The 18928-nt window shown below is 66.6% G+C and overlaps 4 protein-coding genes across 4 annotated transcripts in view; 1 reads left to right on the forward strand and 3 right to left on the reverse strand.

The window, feature by feature from the left end:
* NFIX (nuclear factor I X) overlaps positions 1 to 4943 on the reverse strand; it is a gene marked incomplete in the record, with an annotated part of 10799 nt that extends 5856 nt beyond the window's left edge. The window contains 1 exon segment of the mRNA XM_055793204.1: positions 4888 to 4943. Within this exon segment, the coding sequence (XP_055649179.1) occupies positions 4888 to 4914 (27 nt within the window).
* A 3360-nt stretch (positions 4944 to 8303) lies between these two features.
* Positions 8304 to 10044, forward strand: GADD45GIP1 (GADD45G interacting protein 1). The gene is made up of 2 exons (XM_055793203.1): positions 8304 to 8648; positions 9615 to 10044. The coding sequence occupies exons 1-2, from the start codon at positions 8329 to 8331 to the stop codon at positions 9970 to 9972; spliced, it is 678 nt and encodes a 225-aa protein (XP_055649178.1). The 5' UTR covers positions 8304 to 8328; the 3' UTR covers positions 9973 to 10044.
* On the reverse strand, positions 10017 to 14900 carry RAD23A (RAD23 homolog A, nucleotide excision repair protein). The gene is made up of 9 exons (XM_055793202.1): positions 14733 to 14900; positions 13532 to 13693; positions 13273 to 13451; positions 12939 to 12994; positions 12336 to 12463; positions 12184 to 12259; positions 11327 to 11457; positions 11079 to 11234; positions 10017 to 10552 (listed from the first exon to the last, which is right to left on the reverse strand). Exons 1-9 carry the CDS (start codon positions 14802 to 14804, stop codon positions 10439 to 10441), a joined length of 1074 nt encoding a protein of 357 aa, XP_055649177.1. The 5' UTR covers positions 14805 to 14900; the 3' UTR covers positions 10017 to 10438.
* Positions 14901 to 15047: 147 nt separating this feature from the next.
* CALR (calreticulin) lies at positions 15048 to 18606 on the reverse strand. The gene is made up of 9 exons (XM_055793194.1): positions 18430 to 18606; positions 17319 to 17420; positions 17035 to 17238; positions 16863 to 16957; positions 16492 to 16701; positions 16296 to 16409; positions 16067 to 16210; positions 15901 to 15993; positions 15048 to 15578 (listed from the first exon to the last, which is right to left on the reverse strand). The coding sequence occupies exons 1-9, from the start codon at positions 18524 to 18526 to the stop codon at positions 15399 to 15401; spliced, it is 1239 nt and encodes a 412-aa protein (XP_055649169.1). The 5' UTR covers positions 18527 to 18606; the 3' UTR covers positions 15048 to 15398.
* Between the last annotated feature and the right edge of the window lie 322 nt (positions 18607 to 18928).

Here is an 18928-nt window from a genome sequence, read left to right on the forward strand (position 1 = left end):
TGGGTGCAGAGGACCTACCCAGGTCCCCTCCCTACCCTACAGCCCACTCCCAACGGGGCTCGGGGACCCAGGCATCGAGGCCCCCTCCTACCCAGACACCCCCCGCCCCAAGTGGGCTCAGCAGCCCCAGGTGTTGGAGCCCACCAGCACCCACCCGGGCACGGGGAGGGTGGCCTGAACGCCTGGGTCCCCTCCCGAACGCCTGGGTCCCCTCCCTGCCCCGCCCTGGGATGCCAGGTCCAGCAAGGAAGGATCTAGAGCTTTGGCCACAGGGCTGTGCCCAGGCATCGGGGGTCCCTGCCTGGGGCCAGGGTCCCCCCCGAGGGGCCAGGGACCGCGCTGAGGGGGGGTCTGGCCCTGGTGCCGCCGGGCTGCCATTGGCTGCGCCGGCCCCGCATTGAGCCGCAGTCTCGGGCGAAGCCACGTCGCCGCGGTCCACAGCTGCGAGCGCCCGGCAAAGCGCCAGCGCGGCGGCAGGGGGGGCGGCGCCGGAGCGGGAGGGAAAAGCCCAGAAAAAACAGAAAAGAGGGGAAAAAAGAGAAAAAAAAAAAAGAAAAAAAAACCACCCCCCCCCACCCCACCCCCCTCCCCAACACAGCCCCCCCGGCCCAGCGTGCCCGCCCTCCCGCGCCGCTGCCAGCTCCCCCCGGCCCTCGGCTTCGCCGCGAGAGGAAAACAGCCCGAAACAGCCGGAATTGCCGCCAAAAATCCCCCCGGCGGCCCCTGACGCCGCTGCCAAGACCCTCCTGTGCAAGGGGGGGGGGCAGCTGTGGTGGGGGCGGACGAGCCAGGGGCGTCCTGGACCCTCCGGCTGGGGCGGGGGGGGGGGACGTAACCACGAGGGGACCCCAGGCGCAGGGCCGGCCGGGACCACGGTTGTGTGTGGGGCTGGGGGGACCAGGCGCTTCAGTGGCCTCAGGGAGAATGTGCCGGATGGTTCTGGCAGGGACCTTGGTGCTTGGGGGGCGGGGGGGGGCACCCATGATGCTGGGGGGGCGCCAGGCATGCAGTCTGCCCGGAGGGAGCCGCCTGCCTGCCACCCTGCCCCGCAGCCACGTGGAGGACCCAGCCCGCTCGAGGGGAGCCCGGCTGGCCGGGACCTGCCCCCAGCGCAGCACCAGGGACGGGACCCCCCGCACCCAGATCGGCTGGGGGCTGGGGGGGTGCCGGGCGCCGGAGGGTGGGGGCAGACGCTGCAGCAGCTCAAGGGCAGCACCGCAGGGCGTGGGGCCGATGTAGTTTGGCACCAGCGGACGCAGGCGTCCAGGCGTACCCCCCTCCCCCCCCCCCCGACCCCAGCCTCCACCCAAGCGGGGGTGGGGACCCAGGCTCTCGGGCAGCCCCCCCCTCCCAAAGCCTGCTCCCTCCCCAGAGTGGACCCCAGCATCCCGACCCCCCCCCTCTCTGTGGCCTCTCTGCCAGGCCAGGCTGGGGGGGCCCCACGGTGCTGCGGCATCCAAGAAAGCTTTTTGTGGCCCATCAATAATTTCAGGGTCCCCCCGGCCCCCCCCAGCCTGGCCAAGGGCTCCTCCATTATTGATGCTGCCAGCACAGCCCCACGGCTGCGGGGGGCGGGCAGGACACAGAGGGGGACATTGGGAGGGGGGGGACACCAGCCAGCTACAAGTGCCGCAACATGGGCTGCAGCAGCGCCAGCAGCAAAGCCCAAGCACACGCCTCGCCACGCGTGTCAGGGTGCGCGCACACACCTCATCACGCATGTCAGGGCACGCACACACACCTCGCCACGCACATGCAGCATGATGGGCGCACAAACCGCTCCACACGTGGGCAGCACACACCACACACACGTACAACCCCCCTCTAGAGTGGCACCCACGCCTGTCACCCCGCCTCCGCCTCGCACAGCCCCAGGTGCCTCGCACTGTGGCGGGGGGGTGGGGTGCGGGGGTGGGTGGTGCCTCCCCCGCACTGATTGCATCAGCCGGTGGCACAGCCCCGCACGGCCACGCGTGGGGCACGGGGCTGTCACACACGCTTGGCAGGGGGCACACGCATTGGCCGCACCTTGCACACATGTGTCGCATACCTGGCGCATGCAGGGATGCAGCACAGGCGGTGTGGGAGGCAGTGCGCACACATGTTGCGCACACGCCTCACGGGGAGACACGCACCGAGCGTGCAGCGCAGCTGCCACGTGTGCATGTCGCCTGCACGCACATCATGCACATGGTGCATGCACAGTACATGTACTCTTGTACATAACATGTGCATCTGCAGCCCCCTAACACACGCGTGCATCCTCTCTCCATCACACACACCTGCACCACACGACATACGTGTGCACATCCCCACTGTTACACATGTATGACCCCCACACCTCCCGTCGTGCACCCGCAGCCCTTTGCAAGCTCCAGCCCCTATAGCCTATAGGTGCCCAGGTCGCCGCCCCAGTCCTCGCCAGGCCCTATAGGCGCCATACAGGCCAGCTACAGGCTGGGGGGGCTGCAGTTTGGGGGCGCTGGGGCACCTCTAGCTCTCCCCCCAGCAGCTCTGCACCCTCTGCGGGTCCCGGTACTGGTGTAGTTGAAGCTACCAGGTACCCCAGCAGTGCCGCAGTGCTGTGCCATGCTGGGCTGTGCCATGCCGCAGGCACTGGAGCTCATCCCAAACCTGCGCCACACGCCATCCCCTGACGCCACGTTCTGCCCAGGCACCGCGCTTGGCTGGGGTCTGTCACCCCGGGCACGTGGTGCCTGTCACATACATGTGGTGTGCGTGTTCTGTACATGGATGTACATAGCATGCACCACACCAAAGCCCAAACCCACATTACGTTTCATGCTGCGATGTGCACGTTGGCAGCGCTGCGCGCTCTGCACTGCGGCGGGCACGGCATCAAGCATGGCACCCACCAACACCACGCTGGCATGCCCGATTTTGGGGCAGGGGGTGGCTCTGCATGGTGGGAACCCCCAGCTGGGGGGTCCTGGGGAGACATGGGGGGACCCTGGCCCAGCGAGCAGCTGCAGCACCGACAGCCAGAGCATGGTGCTGAGCCAGGGGCTGCACCCCAGCGAGGGCTGGGAGCACGCGTGCAGCTGTGGGGGCTCACGGCAGAACCGCTGCTTGTTACGCCAGCTATAGGCTATATCGGCTATAGGATACGGCAGCTATAGGGGCCAAGGGCTGGCACGGCACCAGTGGCAGAGGAGGTACAGCTTGTGCCTGGCCAGCCAAAGCTCCCAGCGGCAGGAGCTGCCGCTATACATGCTGCTATAGGTGCCGCTATACATGTCGCTATGCGTCCTGCTGTAGGTGCTGCTATGCGTGCCGCTAGCTGTGCCCACAGCTGGAAGGCAGCGGGCCTGATCCTGCGTGTGCTGGGGGCCTAGCCCAGCACCAGGGTGACACGAGGCCAGGGGACATGACACATAGTGGCACCGGCCTAAAACTCCCCAGAATTGGCTCAAAACCAAAAGGGGGCAGGGGGGAGTACACGCGTGTCAGCACACAGTGCCTGCACGTGCACGCACCCTGACACGCTTCAGCACACGCAGGATCGGGCCCACGAGGCCACCACACAGACGTGTGCCAATCCATGTGTGTACAGTGCGAGAGTGCGGGCGTGCACATGCATGTGCAGAGCACATATGTGTGCAAGGCACAATCTGAAGTGGCAACACAGGTGAACGGCTGCGCGTGCAATGGGGCGTGCAAGCAGGAGCACACGCATGTGCACCGGTCCAGGCAGGCAGGCTTAGTGGCGGGTTGCTGGCGTGTGCAGGCAGGAGCACACGCATGTGCAATGGTGTGTTGCTGGCGCGTGCACACGCGTGTGTGGGGCGGGCGCCGAAGCTGCGAGAAGCGCTGCTGGCCGCCCGCCCAGACGCAACCGGCCGCCAAAACCGCCCCGAAAAGCGGGAGAAAAGGGCAATGGAGGTGGGGGGGGGGAACAACAGCAACGCCCGCCGGGGGGGGGGGGGGGGGGCAGGCTGCCCCAGCAAGCAAAGTGGGACCCTGGGGGGATGCCAGGGCAGCCTCGGGGGGCCGTGGGGACCCCCACAGGGAACCCCCATAGGAACTCCCGTGCCACAGCACCCAAAATATGCCCCCACCCAGGATCTCCCGACAACACCTCTGCCTACTGCCCCCACTCCCCCCCCCAACTCCTCACATACACCCCTCAATTGCCGCCCCACTCCTCACAGTCCCCTGCAACGTCCCAACAAAGCGCCCCAAGACGAGGTGTCCCCCGGCCCTTGTGCCCCCGTGGAGGTCTCTGCCTCGCCCAGCCCCACGGAACCCCCTCCCCACCACCCGGGACAACCTTTCAGCCCGACCCGGCACTGTCCACAGGTGAAAACACCCCATGGGCACTGACGGCCCCATCCCACGGGTGACACCTCCCGTGGGACAGACACCCCCCATCTCGCCGGGGGGGGACCACCCTGAACCACCTCCTCCCCCCACATTCCCCCCTGGGAAGGGGCTTCGCGACGGTACCGGCTGGGGGGGGGTCCCAGGGCGCTGCCCCGCTCGGGACACAGTTCCACCCGCACCAGGATGAGCACAACAGGCCCCCCCGCCCCACGGCCACTCGTGACGCGTGGCCACAGGCACCGACTGGGGGGGGCGGCAGCCTCGGAGCAGCCCCCACACACACACACTTCCCGGTACCGGTAACCGTCACCCCTCCCCACAGCAGCCCTTTTTTTTTTTCTTTTCTTTTTTTGGAGGGGGGGTGAACAACCACTTGCAGCGCACAGCAAAACCACGACTGGACACCGCCCCCTCCACTCCCGTTACTGCCCCCTCCCCGTTACCGGCCGTCCCGTCCCCCCCCCCCCCCCCCCCCCGGTACCGCCGGCCCTCCCGTTATCGGCCCCTCCCGTTATCGGCCCCCCCCCCCGTTACCGGCCGTACCTGGGTGAGGCAGTACGGGGAGTACATGGCGGCAGTGTCAGCCGCGTGGGGGCATGGCGGGGGGAGGTCCGGGGGTACCGGGGGTCCGGGGGGGGTCCCGGCTCCGAGGGGGGGTGCCGGTACCAGCTGCGCGCGGGGAAAGTTTGCCCGAAGTTGGCGCCCGCTGCACTTTTGCCGCGGGAAGCGCCGCGCCGGCCACGCCCCCTCTCGATCACGCCCCGGACACGCCCATTCTTGGTGAGGCTCCGCCCCCCGCTATTGACGGCTACGCCCCCGCCTGTGTGGACACGCCCCTGCCGCGATCGCCCCGCCCCGGCCGGGAGGGACACGGGGGAGACGCGAGGGGGGGGCGGGGGGACATGGGGACACAGGAGGGACTCAGGGACACGGGGGGGGACGTGGGGGGGACACGGGGGGAGCAGGGGGCACGGGGGGATGCAGGGGGACACAGGTACCCCCCAGACCCTCCCCCAGCTCCCCCCCCCCCCCGGGCAGAGATCCCGCAGCCACTGGCCCAGGTGAGGGGGCCCAGGGCGTCCCCACTGGTGACGGTGACAACAGCAGTGGCAGTGCTGGTGGTGGCAGTGGGGAGAGTGACACGGTTTAGTGACCACTGCAGTAGCAGTGACGTGACAGCAGTGGTGGCAGTGCCGGGGAAGTGACAGTGCTGGTGGTCATGGCATGGCAGCACTGGTGACTGTGACAGTGGTGGTGGCACTACCAGAGCCAGTGCCATGACAATAACAGTGCCGCTGACAGTGACAGTGCCACAACAATGACAACGTCAGTGCTGGTGACTGTCATGCCAGTGCCAGCACCGATGACAGTGACAGCAGCAGTGCCACAGCAGCACCAGTGACAGTGGCAGTGCCATGATGATGACAGTGCTGGTGACAATGCTGGTGGTGGTGGCAGTGCCGGTGACAGTGACAGTGCCACGACAATGACACTACCGGTGCTGGTGCCACACCAGTGCCAGCACCGATGACACTGACAGCACCAGTGCCACTGCGGTGTGGGTGACAGTGGCAGTGGCGATGGCAGTGGCAGTGGCTGTGACGGTGGCAGCCTCATCTGTCATTCCGGCTGCGGCCGCGTCCCTCCACCATCTGTCACCACCCGGTGCCAGCGCTGGCACTGCCACTGCCACCACCGCCACCCCTTCACTGCCAGAGATGCTGTCACCGTGGTGTCCCCACCGTGTCCCTGAGGGGCCATGTGAGGCCCCACAGCCTTGGCATGACCCTGGTGTCACCAGCACCTCCGGGGGTCCCTGGGCCAGGGGACAGCAGCTGGAGGGGACACCCGGAAAGGAGGGGGGGCTCAGTGTCCAACAGCCAGTCTCCCTGGCTGTTGTGCCCCCCCGGGTGGGGGAGGGGAGGGTGGGCACAGATGTGGCCCTCCCCCATGCTGGGCTGCTGCCACGGGTTGGGGGGGACACATGGCTGGCCTGGGGAGGGGGACACAGGACACTGCTGTCTTGGGGTGGGGCACTACTATTCTGGGCGTGGGGGACATTGCTGTCCTGGGAGGGGGGGACACTGCTGTCCTGAGGGAGGGGGACAGACACTGGTGTCCTTGGGGGGGGACATGGCTGCACAAAGCCCCCCGCCCTGCCTGGCCTCCCCAGGCACATGGGGCAGGGGGTGTGTGACACCTGGGGAGAGGGTGGTCCCGGGCATCCAGGCACCTGGTGCCCCCCTGGCCAGAGGGGACCCAGGCGTCTGGCGTGTGTGAGTCCCCGTGTCCCTGTGCACATGCATGTGCAACCAGCATGTGTCACACGGGGCCCCCTGAGCACACCCCTCCCCCACCCCGGCTGCTCAGGGGCCACCAGTGCCAGATGTGCCACTGTGACCAGCTGAGGCCACAGATGGAGCCACGCGGGGGCAGGGGAGCACAGGGGGATGGCATTTGCACCCCCGCCACATGCCGTGATATGCCCTGCCATGCAGTGTCGCCCCCAACACGCTGCAACAGGCTCTGACAGGCCACACATGCAATGACACGCCCTAACATGCCATGCTGTGGGATGTCACCCCTGACACACTGCAACAGGCCCTCACATGCAAAGACACCCCCAACACACTGCAACAGGCTCTGACATGCCACCACATGCAATGACTTGCCCTGCCCTGCCATGCAATGTCACCCCCTAACACACTGCAGCATGCTCTGACAGGCCACCACATACAACGCACCGTGACATGCCAGGACATGCAATGTCATGTTGCAACAGGCTCTGATATGCTGCCACATGCACCGACATGCCCTGACACGTTGTGACATGCCATGTTATAAAATGTCACCCCGACACACTGCACCATGCTCTGACAGGCCACCACATACAACACCACCCAGTGACATGCCCTGACATGCAACAACATCCCCTGACATGCCAGGACGGGCACCGGTACATCACCGTGTCACCCACCAGCCCTGGGGACACACGTGGGACAGGGACCCTGGTGGCAGGGGGGTCGCCCACCTGGGGCTGGACAGGAAAACCCTGGGGAGGGGGGATGGCCCCCCCCGGGGGGGAAATCCGGACTGGGGGGGGGGGGGGGGGGAATGGCCCCGCCCAGGGGGTAAATGGGGCTGTCGGGGTCTTGGCGGCGGGGAAAAGGTGGGGGCGAGGCAACTGCAGAGGCCCCAAAATAGGGGAAAATTGCCCCAAACTGGGCCAGTTTGCAGCCCCTCCCCTTGGCTGGGGGGGTGTCTGGGTTCAGCAGGGAAGGGCAGAGCTGGGGGGGCTTGGACCCCCAGGTCCCCAACACCGAGGAGGCCCAGGGAAGATTTTGGGGCGATTTTGGCTCCACCAAGTAGCAGATTTCCCCCTGCTGCCAAGGCCTGGAAGCCATTAGGCCCCCCCCCCCCCCTCCCCGCAGCTCCAGCCAGCAGAGGGGGGAAGGGGCGGACCCACGCGTCGGGGGGCCCCGGCCCCCCCGTGGGGCCCACTTGGAGGGCGCTGCCACACGGCTGGGTGCCCCCCACCCTCTTTTCCTGTCACCCACTTACAGGGACACCACCCCCCCTCCAAGCTTCTGCCTCTCCTCGCTGGGGCTGGGGGGAGTCCGGGGGGGGCCCAGGCCGCGGGCAGGGAGGGGTTAACGCCGGCGGGGCCTTGGCAGCGCGCCCCGAGGTTTGGCTGCGACTGAAAAATGGGGGGGGTGGGGGGTGGGGGTGGGGAAGCCAGGCCCAGCCCACCTCCACCCCTCCTCCACGGGGGAGAGGCGGCGGTTTCGGAGCATTGCCCCACACACACACTTGCAGCGCCGTTTCGGGGTCCCCCCCGCCAGGAGGAGCCCCCCAACACGAAGAGGGACCCCCCTCGCCCCCCGGGACAACCACCTCACCTTAGGAGGCCCGCCCCCAGCTGTCACCCCCTGCCCGACTTCCGCCCTCCCGTTGGGCCTTTTCCGCTACGTCACTTCCGCTCAAATGGCGGCGCCCTGGCGGCGGGCGCTGGGCCAGGTCCGGGCCTGGCCGGCCATCGCTGCCCCGCTGCGACCTTACCGGGCGGCCCCGCTGCGGCGGCGGCTGGGCCCGGCCCCGGCGGCCGCCGACGACCAGCGGGCGGCGGCGCGGCGGTTCGGGCGGCTGGGGGAGGCGGCGGCGGTGCCGCTGCGGCAACTATGGCCGGACCCCGAGCAGCTGCGGGCGATCGTGGCGGAGGAACGCGAGTGGGAGCCGTCGCTGCAGGAGATGGAGGCGGCGCTGGAGCGGCGTGAGCGGGAGGAGGCGCGACGGAGGCAGGAGAGGTGGGGGCGCTGGGGGCCGGGGGCACCGGGATCGGCGCTGGAGGAGCAGTGGGATTGGGGCTGGAGAGGCACTGGGGTTGTACCGCGGGCACTGGGAGAACTGGGATCGGGGCTGAGGGGCACTGGGGAAATGGGGATCAGGGCTGGAGGAGCACTGGCGGTACTGAGAAAAGTGGAATCAGGGCTGAGGGGCACTAGGGGCACTGGGACAACTGGGATCGGGGCTGGGGGGCACTGGGGGAACGGGGATCAGGGCTGGGTGAGCACTGGTGGTACTGGGAAAACTGGAATCAGGGCTGAGGGGCACTAGGGGCACTGGGGGAACGGGGATCAGGGCTGGGTGAGCACTGGCGGTACTGGGATTAGAGCTTGGGGGGGCACTGAGGGCGGAGCTGGAGAGGTACTGGGAGAATGGATTAGGGCTGGGGTACTGGGAGAACTGGGATCGGGGCTGGGGGGCACTGGGGGAATGGGGATCAGGGCTGGAGGAGCACTGGCGGTACTGGGATTAGAGCTGGGGGGGCACTGGGGGTACAGTAGTGGCACTGAGGGCAGAGCTGGAGAGGCACTGGAAGAATGGATTAGGGCTGCGGGGCACTGGGAGAACTGGGATCGGGGCTGGATGAGCACTGGCGGTACTGGGAAAACTGGGATTGGGACTGGGGTGCACTGACGGTACTGGGAGAACTTGGATCAGGGCTGAGGGGTACTAGGGGCACGGGGAGAACTGGGATCGGGGCTGGAAGGCACACACTGGGCAGAAGTGCGAGCACTGAAGGGGCTTGTCCCCAGCCTGCAGGGGTTGTCCCCATCTCGGGGAGGAGGGGGGGGGGGGGGCGGGGAGGAAGCTGATTCCATTCCAGAGGTGTGTCCCAGGGCACCGCCCCATCCCTGGGGGGTGTCCCAATCCCGGGGAGCACTGTCCCCATCCCGGGGAGTGTCCCCAGCGCTGCTGTCCCACCGCAGGCAGCAGCTGGTGGCCCGCAGCCTGGCGGCAATGCCAGCACGGATAAGTGCCTGGCAGCAGGAGCGGGCACAGGCGCGGGAGCGAGTGCGGCAGGAGGCGGCGCGGCGGCAGCGGCTGTTGGCCGAAGCAGGGCTGGCGGGGGGACCCTCCAGCCGCGGCACCCCCCGCCGCGACAGCCCCCAGGCCCAGGTGCTGCTGCAGGACCTGGAGCGGCAGCAGCGGCGTGAGGAGAAGCGGCGGCAGCGGCAGGAGCGCCAAGAAGCTGCCCGCAGTGCCTTGGCAGCTGCCGAAGCTGCTGCCGCCTCCCAGCCTCCCCCCGGAGCCCCCACCAAGACCCCAGGGACCGTCTCCTCCTAAATGTGCCCCCCCCCCCATCAAATCACACCTACGCGAGCCCAAAATGGGTTGAAAATTCTGCATTTAATCTTATCCCCCCTACCTCTGAGTTGTATTTTTTCCCGCGGCTGCCCACCCCCTGACTCCCCCTCCACCCCCTGGGGTTGAAGGGGGGGGGGGGGGGGGAGGGGAAGGAGGTGGGGTGGTGGGAAGGGGCACGACAAGGAGGAAGGGGTTTGCTGAGCACCCCCACAGCAGGGGGGGGGGGGGGCGGGGGGGGCTCCACTGATCACTGCTGCTCCCTCAGGAGAGTGGCAGGGCTGGGGCCCAATGGGGGTCCCAATCCTGCCCCTCCCCAGCCAGACCCAAAGCCCCGGGGAGGGGAGGGAGGGGCCGTGCAAATGTCTGTGTTTGTGTGTCCCCCTGTGGGCCCCATGGCCCCCCCTCCAACGGGGGAGAGAGGGTGGGGGGCGCCAGCCCCGGCCCCTCAGTCATCATCGAAGTTCTGGCTGAGCAGGAAGTTGGCCGCCAGGTTCTCGTTCTTCTCGCAGGCAAAGTAGGCCTGGATCACCAGGCTCTCGGGGAAGCCCAGTGCCTTCAACTGTTGGGGGGGGGGGGAGCGTTTACTTTGGGACCTACTGACACCCCTGGCCCAGGGCAGGTGCAACTTCATTGTTAACTCCAGAGCCAGCCCTGTTAACTCTAAAGCCTAGTGATAGCACTGTGTGCCCCGTAACGTTAGCTCTGTACACGTCACTGGGTGTTAACTCTGGTCCCTACTGATGGCTGAAGAGCAGCTACAGCATTTCTGACTCCCACTGACCTGCCTTCCGCTGCCATTAACTCTAGAGCCTAATGACCACAGCCCAAATGCTACCAGCCGTAAGACCACAATGTGTGCAACCAGTGTTAACTCTGAACCTAATGACAACTCCACACTGCTTGCCTCAGTGCTAAACTCTGCTTCCTCCTGGTGGCTGGATGTCACCAGTAGTGTAAGGGGCCAAACAGCCTGTTAACTCTGGTCCCTACTGACGGCAAGGAGCTTCCCCCTGCACCCTGCTGATGGCCAAGCGCTGGTGCCTGACCCCCCCCTTCCCCTGCCACAGTGCCCCCCTCCTCCTTACCCTTTCTATGGCTTCTTTTTCCTGAGGCGTCACCTGGATGTAGTTCATCTGGGGGGACTCGTCCCCGATGGCGCCCATCTCCCCCTCGAGGTCGCCCAGCTCGCCCAACGGCTCATTCAACATCTGGATGAATTGCTCCTGGTGCTGGCTGATTTGCTGGGGGAGGCAGGGGAGGGGGGTGAGGGAGGGGAGGGGGTGGGGGGGGTGAGGGAGGGGGTGGGGGTCGCTCTGGGGGTGCTGGGAAGTACCTGGAGCAGCTGGGGGTTCTCCTGGCCCAGCTGCTGGAGCAGGGCGGGCAGCAGGGCTGGGTTCTGCTGGATCACCTGCCGCATGTTCTGGAACTGGGGCTGCTCCCTCAGGAACTCCAGTGGGTTCTCCCCTGTGGGTGGGTGAGGTGGGGTCAGGGGGTGGGGTCTGAGTGAGCCCCACCCACAGGGTGGGGCCTGACAGGGACACAATCCCATCCAGGAGGAGAGGCTCCCCTCAGGCTTTGCCCTGGGAATGCCCCAAAGAGGTGAATGCCCCCTGGCCAGGTCCACCAGACCACACCCCTTGGAGAGGCGGGGCCTGTCCAGGCCACACCCTCTCATTGTGACGAGGCCAGTAAAGCCACCCACACACACCCCAGGGCAAGGAGTGCCCCGGGGTGGGGTGGACCAGGCCACACCCCAGGGGGAGGAGCATTCAGGTAGGCCCCCCCAAGCCACACCCCCAATGGGAGGAGTCTGTAGACCATGCCTCCACCTGGACAGTCCCATAAGCCACACCCAAAAGGGGGTAGAGCCTATAGGCCACACCCCCAAAGGGAGGAGCCTGAGAACCACGCCCCCAAAAGGGGAGGTGCCTCCAACTTGACAGAAGCCTTATACCATGCATACGCCAATGAGAGGGACCTCCAGGCCACACTTTAAGCCACACCCAAAGAGGAGGAGCCATATGGCCACACCACCAAAGGGAAAAGTAGCTAAACCACACCCCCAGTGGGGTGTAACCCTTAAGCCACACCCCTAAGCGGGAAAGTCCTTTAAGCCACATCCCAACAGAAGGACCTACGCCAGCCATAACCCCACCCCTGGGCACGTGCCCCTGCCCCCACCCCACTGACCTTCAGGCGCTGGCTGCTCCGGGGGGCGGCTCTCCTGCACTGGCGGGCGCTCGGGCTCGGGGCTGCCGGGGATGCCCTGGGGGTTGGGGGGAGGTGGGTCAGGGTGGCCCTGAGACCCTCCCCCGACCCCCCATCCACCCCCCCCAGCTCACCGTCAGCAGGTACTCGACAGCGCGGTGGGGGTTGTTGTAGCTGGCACGCAGCGCGGCAACCACCCGCTCCCGCTCATAGCCCATCGACATGATCTCCGTCAGCATTGTCTCGTACTCCGAGCCCGTCACTGCCCATCTTGTGTCAGCACTGGCCCAGGACCACCCACCCTTCCCCCAGGGACCCCCCCCATATCCCCCACTCGCCAGCCCCCAGACCCCCACCTCCCACACATAGCTTCTCTCCCCCACAATAAGGACCCCACCTTCAAACCCTCCCAAATTCAAACCTTCCCGTTCATCTGCATTCCTTCCCCCTGCACCCTATTCCCCGCCCGGGGACCACCAAAACAACTTCCATGCTCCCCCTGCACCCCTCCCCCCACCCAACCCCTTTACCTTCTCCCATTCCACAGCCCCCCTCGTATCAGGGACGCCCACCCCACTGGTGACCACAAGTCGCCACACCCCAGGGAACCCTCCACACACACCCGCCTGGTGCCTGTCTCCCCCCACCCCCCGGACACACACACCTGCCTGGTGCCTGTGTCTCCCCCCCGAGGATGGACATCCCCCCCCCTATTCCCACACACACCCAGGACCCACCGAGGGTAGAGGCGGCATCAGCTGAGCGCCCCGCACTACCTGCGGGGGGAACAGAGCTGCGGATTCAAAAAGAGAGATGTGGCAGCCGTGGCCTTTCCGGGAATGCCAGGACACAACCATCCCCCCTGACCCCCCCATCCCCCCCTCTCCTGCTATGCTACCCCCCCACCTCCCCTCCCAAACCTCCTCTGTGCCAGCTCCTAATCCCCCACAGCCCCTCCAAACGCTTTGCTTCTGCTTCTCCTGTCTGCCACATCCTCGCACCACATGGTTTGACACAATTAGAACCCCTGCCCCGATCCCACACCCCTCCACGCTGTGCCCCCCACCTTACCCCGTGGCAGGCTCTGAGAGGGTGAGTGGAGGGAGGTCATGGGCTGGTGTCTCCTCGCTGGGGGCAGCCGGTGGCGGGGGGATGGCATCAGCGGCCGGGGGGGGCCCCGGTGCTGCGGGAGGCTCTGATGTGCCGCCAGCTCCAGCCTCGGGGGCTGCAGTGCCCAACGCAGACTTAGCCTGTGGGAGGGAGGCATCAGCAAGGAGGGGGGGGGGGTCTAAGGGGGTTTGTGTTTGCAGGAGACCTGGAGAGGTCCCACCTTGGTCACCATAACAACCACAAAGTTTTTCTCATCAATGCGGTACTCGCGGATCGGGACGTCATCACTCAGGATCTTCCCGGCGTAGATGAGCTTCTGGCCGGCCACAGGGAAGGCATCACTGCCCTTCTCTGCCTCGATCTTCTCCTTCAGTGCCCGCACCTGGGGGTGTAGGATGGGGTCATGGTATGGGGGGAGTCTCAGTGGCAACCTGCACCCAGAGTCACCCCAAAAACACAGTCATCCCAAAAAAATGGGGTGAAACCATCCTCTGTGATAGGAAAGTCATCATTCTGTATGGGGCTGGTGGAGCTACAGGCTCAGGGGTGAGGTGGGGAGTTGCTGGGGAGGGGCGGGAGGGAGCGTTGGGTAGACCTGTAAGCACGGGGGGGGGGGGCGGGGGGAGCAGGCACTCCCCGATGTTGAGCCCCACCCAAATAATTACTCCCTCATCCTCCTTAGTGTGCAGAGGACCCAGCATCTGCCCCCCCCCCCACTGTGGCAGGGTGGGGGCACTGGGGATCATCAGGCTGCACAATACAAGATGTGCCCCCCGCCCCCCACATTACCCTGCTCCCAAATGAAAACACAGAGCCCCCCCCAGAGTGTGGGGGAACACTCTACAATGACACAGAAACCCCGGGCCACCCCTCCTGGTCCCACTGCAGGTGAGAGCAGGACTGAGAACCCCCCATTGTACCCCCATGGATGGGGGGGACACACACCCCACAACAACAGAAACCCAGGGCTGGCCCCAGCCCCACTGTGGCTGGGAGGGGGACGAGGACCCCCGCGTTTATGTACTCCCCCCAGAAAACGGCACAGAAACCCTGGGCTGCCCCACAGCGGGTGGGAGAGTGACCACGACACCCTCGACATACGCCCATATCCAGGGCAGGATGGAGGACACCCGCCACCAGCTCAAAAACCCCGGGGCTGCCCCACACGACGGGGAGGAAAACAGACACCCCCGCAGCGGGGTTGGGGCAGGCCCGCCCCACCCCCTCAGCTCAGCGCAGGGCGGGGGGAGCAGGCCCGGTTCCCCCAGGCAGCCCTACGGGGGAGCGGGAGCTGGCCCGGCCCCTCCCTCAGCACAGCGCGGGGGGGTGTAAGCAGGCCCGGCCCCCCCCGCCAGCCCAGCGCCGAGGGGGGGGGGGGGAAGGCCAAGGCCGGAGCCGCTCCGGGCCGAGGCCGCGCTCACCGTTTCGTGCGGCTCCATCCGGATTTTGAACGTTTGCTGCTGCAGCGTCTTCAGCGTCACGGTGACCGCCATGGCGCGGCGGCGGCGGCTCCTCCCGGCGGCCCCACAACATGCAACTCACGCCGCCGCCATCTTAGGCGCCCCACCGCTTCCGCCACGTGACGCGCGACCGGAATTACGTCACGGCGTCAGCAGCACCAAGCCCCGCCCCCACCCCGCACCACGTGACGCACGGAACCTGCCCCGCCCCCACCCCGCGCCCCTTCATCACGTGAGGTGCACGGCGGCACAAAATGGCGGCGAACAGCGGGAAGATGGCGCGGAGGCCACGGCCGGGACCGAGCGTTAATTTAATAGAAACCGGATTCGCAACACCCGTACAGTCACGTGCGCCCACGGAGCCCCCCCCCACACCTCCCCGCCAGCCACCCACCCCCATCACCGCGCCGGTACCGGCGGGGGGGCAGGGGTCGCAGCCCCCTCTCCCCTTTTCTCTCCCTGTCCCCGTCCCCCCTCCCCTCCGCCGGTACCGGGCCCCGGCGCCGTTCCCGAGTCCTCGCTCCGCTGGGGGGCCCGGCCCGGCCCCCGCTCCCCGGGCCCGCAGGCGGGGGGCGCGTAGAAAAGAGTCCAGGTCTCACAGAGACAGTAGGGTCCCGCCGGGGGCCCTCACAGCTCGTCCCGCGGGGCCGCCTCCGCCTCCTCGGGCTCGGCCTCGGGCTCCTCCTCATCCTCATCCTCATCTTCCCCCTCGTCGTCGCCCTCCTCCTCCTTCTGCTGCTTCTCCTCCTCCTCCTGCTTCTTCCGCTGCTCCTCGTCCTGCTGCTCCTTCATTTTCTTCTCCGCTTCCTGGGGGAGGGTGTCACAGAGGGCGATTAGCAGCAGGGTAGATTCCCCTGAGGGGGGGGCGGGGGGGGGGGTGCAAATCACTGGGGGGAAGGTTCACTTGGGGCGGGTGGGTGGGTGTCTGGGGGGATGAGATGGGGTTCACCAGAGAGGTCCCGGGATGGGGGCAGATGGGATTGCTGGGGGGATCCCGAGGGAGAAGAGATGGGATTTGGGGGTAGGGGGCATAGTTCTGGAAGGGTGGTTGGGGCAGGGAGTGCGTGTCCTGGGGGAAGGCAGGGGAGTGTCATGGGAGGGCAGTGTCACCGAGGGTCCCCTCCCATACCTTGGTGGCCCCCCAGGTCTCATTTCCAATCTCCTCTGCTAGCTTCTCGTCATCCGTGATGAGGAAGTTATCAAAGATGGTACCAGACTTCACCTGTGGGGGACAGAGGCAATCGGGGGGGGGGTCCTAGGGAGGGCACGTGAGACCCCATCACGCCCCCACCCACCTGCCAGAGGTCAAGACCAATGACCCCGAAGCTGTCGTAGGCGTAGAGGTGGGGGTCAGGGCTGTACTCAGGGTTGTCAATTTCAGGGTGCACCCACTTGCCCTTGTAGTCTGGGTTGTCGATCTGCTGGGGCCTCCATTCGCCCTAGGGGGGTCGGGAGGGTGGGGGGGTTGTCAGGGGGGGCTCTGCCCTTCCCCTGGAAACCCCCCCTGCAGACCCCCAGCCTCACCTTGTACTCAGGGTTCTGGATAACAGGGGGCTCCCACTCCCCATCCATCTCCTCATCCCAGTCCTCTGGCTTCTTGGCATCGGGGTCAGGGATGTGTTCGGGCTTGTCCCAGTCCTGGGGGGCTGGACAGGGTCAGGGCACTGCCGCAGCCCCCTCCCCTGCAGCACCCCACCACCTCCCCCTGGAGCTCCCCCACCTCAGGCTTAGTGTCCTCAGGGTCATCAATCTTGGCCCGCTCGTCCCAGTCATCAGGTTTCCGAGCCTCAGGGTCCTTGATCTTCCTGGGGGGCAGGAAGTCCCAGTCCTCCTCCAGACTCCCCGACTCCACTCGCCCGTTGTCAATCTTCACCTCATAAGTGTTATCAGGCCGCACCACCAGTGTGTAGAGATGGGTGAACTCATCATCCTATGAAAACGGGAGGGCTCAGCATGGCTAGGGACACCCCCCCCCCCCCGGCACAACCAGCCCCCCCCCCCATATGAAAACGGGAGGGCTCAGCATGGCTAGGGACACCCCCCCCCCCCCGGCACAACCAGCCCCCCCCCCCATGCCCCTCACACACCCACCTTGCACCGAATATCCTTGTTGATCAGGACATTTTTCCCCTTGTAGTTGAAGATGACATGAACCTTCTTAGTGCCGGGGCCACAGATGTCAGGGCCTGGGGGGCAGAGGCAAGAGGTGAGTGGGGGGCCCCCACACCATCGTGGGGGGCTGTGGGCGGTTCCAGGGACCCACCAAACATAATGTTGTACTCTGAGTCGCCATGCATGTCCTCCTGGTTGAGGCTGGCTGGGAAGAGCTTGACATAGCCGCCACCACAGTCAATGTTCTGTTCGTGTTTCACTGTAAATTGCACCACCAGCGTCTTGTCCCGGTTGCTGAAGGGCTCAAAGCGAGAAGAGATGGCATAGAACCGGGCATCTTGGCTTGTCTGGATCCCTGTGGGACACGGGTGCATTGGGACACGGGGAATGCCACACTGTCCCCATCCGGCACAGTCACTGCCTGCCCCCACTTACCTTTGTCCTTCTCAGCATCGCCGTAAAACTTCCCAGCCGTGAGAACAAACCGGCCGTAGTCAGGCTTGTGCTTAGACTCCACCCACCGGCGGGTCCAGGCATCTGTGGAAGGGGAGCGCTCAGGACCCTGAGCCCCCCCCCCGTCGCTGGGGAGGCCCTTCTGCCCGCAGCCCCCATCCCCAGAGCAGAGCAGCTCACGGCCAGGCACATCACATTCCAGAGCTGGAGGTCCCACACAGCTCCCCACTCCCCCCTCACTGCTGGGAGCCCCAGAGAGAGCTCAGCATTAGGGGTGTCTCTTCCTGGGAGGGGCTGCAGAAGGATTTAGGGTCCCAGATAAGCAACACAACACCCCACCCCCCCACCCCGCAGTGTGAGCCAGGACCTGTCCTGCCTCCCGCCATAGGCAACACCCCCAGGCCCCGTATCACCCTGCAGCAAGCAGCCCCTACCCCTTGGGGAGGTCCCCCCCACCGCCCCTCTGGCACCCCAAGCTAGGGGAGGGGAGCACCTCTTAGCCCCCTGTGTCCTTCCACAACCGCTCTCCCCAGCCCAAACCTCCGACACAAAGCTCCCTCCAGGCACCCCATGTCCTCTTGGGATACGGGGGTCCTGATCCTCCATCCCAGCTGGCCCTTACCTCCCGCAGCTCTACCTGGGGGGCCTGACCCATTGCCCTCTCCTCTCCCCTCCCATCCCTCCAATGCCCTGCATCCTCCTTAGCCCAGGTGAGACCCCTCACCTTCCCACCCACTCCCACAAGCAAGGCACCCCCCACCGCAGCCCAGGGAGGCCTCCCAGCTCCCCCGTACCCTCTCTCAGCTCAGGGGATCCCCTGTCCGGGTGCCCTTCACCTCAGGAGACCCCTCCCCCAGGTCACCGTCATCTCAGGGACCCCTGTTCAGTGCCAATACTTCAGATGACCCCCACCCAGTTTCCCTTCAGCTCAGGGGACCACCCCCCTCACCCCCGGTACCTCAGGGACCTCCCCAGGTCCGCTTCACCTCAGAAGACTCCCACCCCCCACCCACATCCCCTTCACCTCAGAGGACCTCCCTCAGGCCCCGCCCTCCCCTCAGCCCTCTCCCACCGCGGAGACCCCCACCCTCACCTCCGTCCCCGAATTCCTCCCGGAAGAACTGGGCGGGCCCAGCCACCGCCAGCGCCAGGAAAACACCGAGCAGGACGGGGAGAGTGAGGCGGCTCATGGCGGCAAGTCCCACGCGGCGGTGCCCAGAGACTGCTCCCTCCCGGCCTGGCGGCACCCGGCACTGCGGAGGGGGGCGGAGGCGGCGCCCCGTTTTATCCGCCCGCCGCCCCTCGGCCCGCCCCTGGCCCTAGTCCATTGGTCCGCGTCCGCGCAGGGCCCGCTCCTATTGGCCGTTCGCCCACTTGCCGGTGGAGACGGCGCCCCCGAACGTTGGCGTCCCAGATGGCCGCTTCCCATTGGCTGGGCACGGTAGCCAATGAGGAGCGACCACGCGTTCGGCGGGAGACGCCCCCCCCCGGGCGCGCGCCCGCCCCTCCCTCCTCTGGGTGCGTCACCGCAGTCACGTGGGGCCGGGCGCTCTTAAAGGGCCAGGCCGCCCGCGGGCCACGTGGGGGGCGGT

This window comes from Falco peregrinus, assembly GCF_023634155.1.
Source record: "Falco peregrinus isolate bFalPer1 chromosome 12 unlocalized genomic scaffold, bFalPer1.pri SUPER_12_unloc_2, whole genome shotgun sequence".
NCBI lineage: Eukaryota > Metazoa > Chordata > Aves > Falconiformes > Falconidae > Falco > Falco peregrinus.

What these genes read in the sequence shown, in the direction of transcription:
- GADD45GIP1 (XM_055793203.1), top strand. Translation starts at nt 8,329, where the DNA reads ATGGCGGCGCCCTGGCGGCGGGCGCTGGGCCAGGTCCGGGCCTGGCCG. An exon ending in GCGCGACGGAGGCAGGAGAG is followed by an intron (nt 8,649 to 9,614) that starts GTGGGGGCGCTG and finishes GTCCCACCGCAG; the next exon opens with GCAGCAGCTGGTGGCCCGCA.
- RAD23A (XM_055793202.1), bottom strand. Translation starts at nt 14,804, where the DNA reads ATGGCGGTCACCGTGACGCTGAAGACGCTGCAGCAGCAAACGTTCAAA. An exon ending in AGAACCCCCAGCTGCTCCAG is followed by an intron (nt 11,235 to 11,326) that starts GTACTTCCCAGC and finishes TGCCTCCCCCAG; the next exon opens with CAAATCAGCCAGCACCAGGA. An exon ending in AAAAAGAAGCCATAGAAAGG is followed by an intron (nt 10,553 to 11,078) that starts GTAAGGAGGAGG and finishes CCCCCCCAACAG; the next exon opens with TTGAAGGCACTGGGCTTCCC.
- CALR (XM_055793194.1), bottom strand. Translation starts at nt 18,526, where the DNA reads ATGAGCCGCCTCACTCTCCCCGTCCTGCTCGGTGTTTTCCTGGCGCTG. An exon ending in ACAAGGATATTCGGTGCAAG is followed by an intron (nt 16,702 to 16,862) that starts GTGGGTGTGTGA and finishes CCGTTTTCATAG; the next exon opens with GATGATGAGTTCACCCATCT. An exon ending in CTGAGGACACTAAGCCTGAG is followed by an intron (nt 16,410 to 16,491) that starts GTGGGGGAGCTC and finishes CCAGCCCCCCAG; the next exon opens with GACTGGGACAAGCCCGAACA.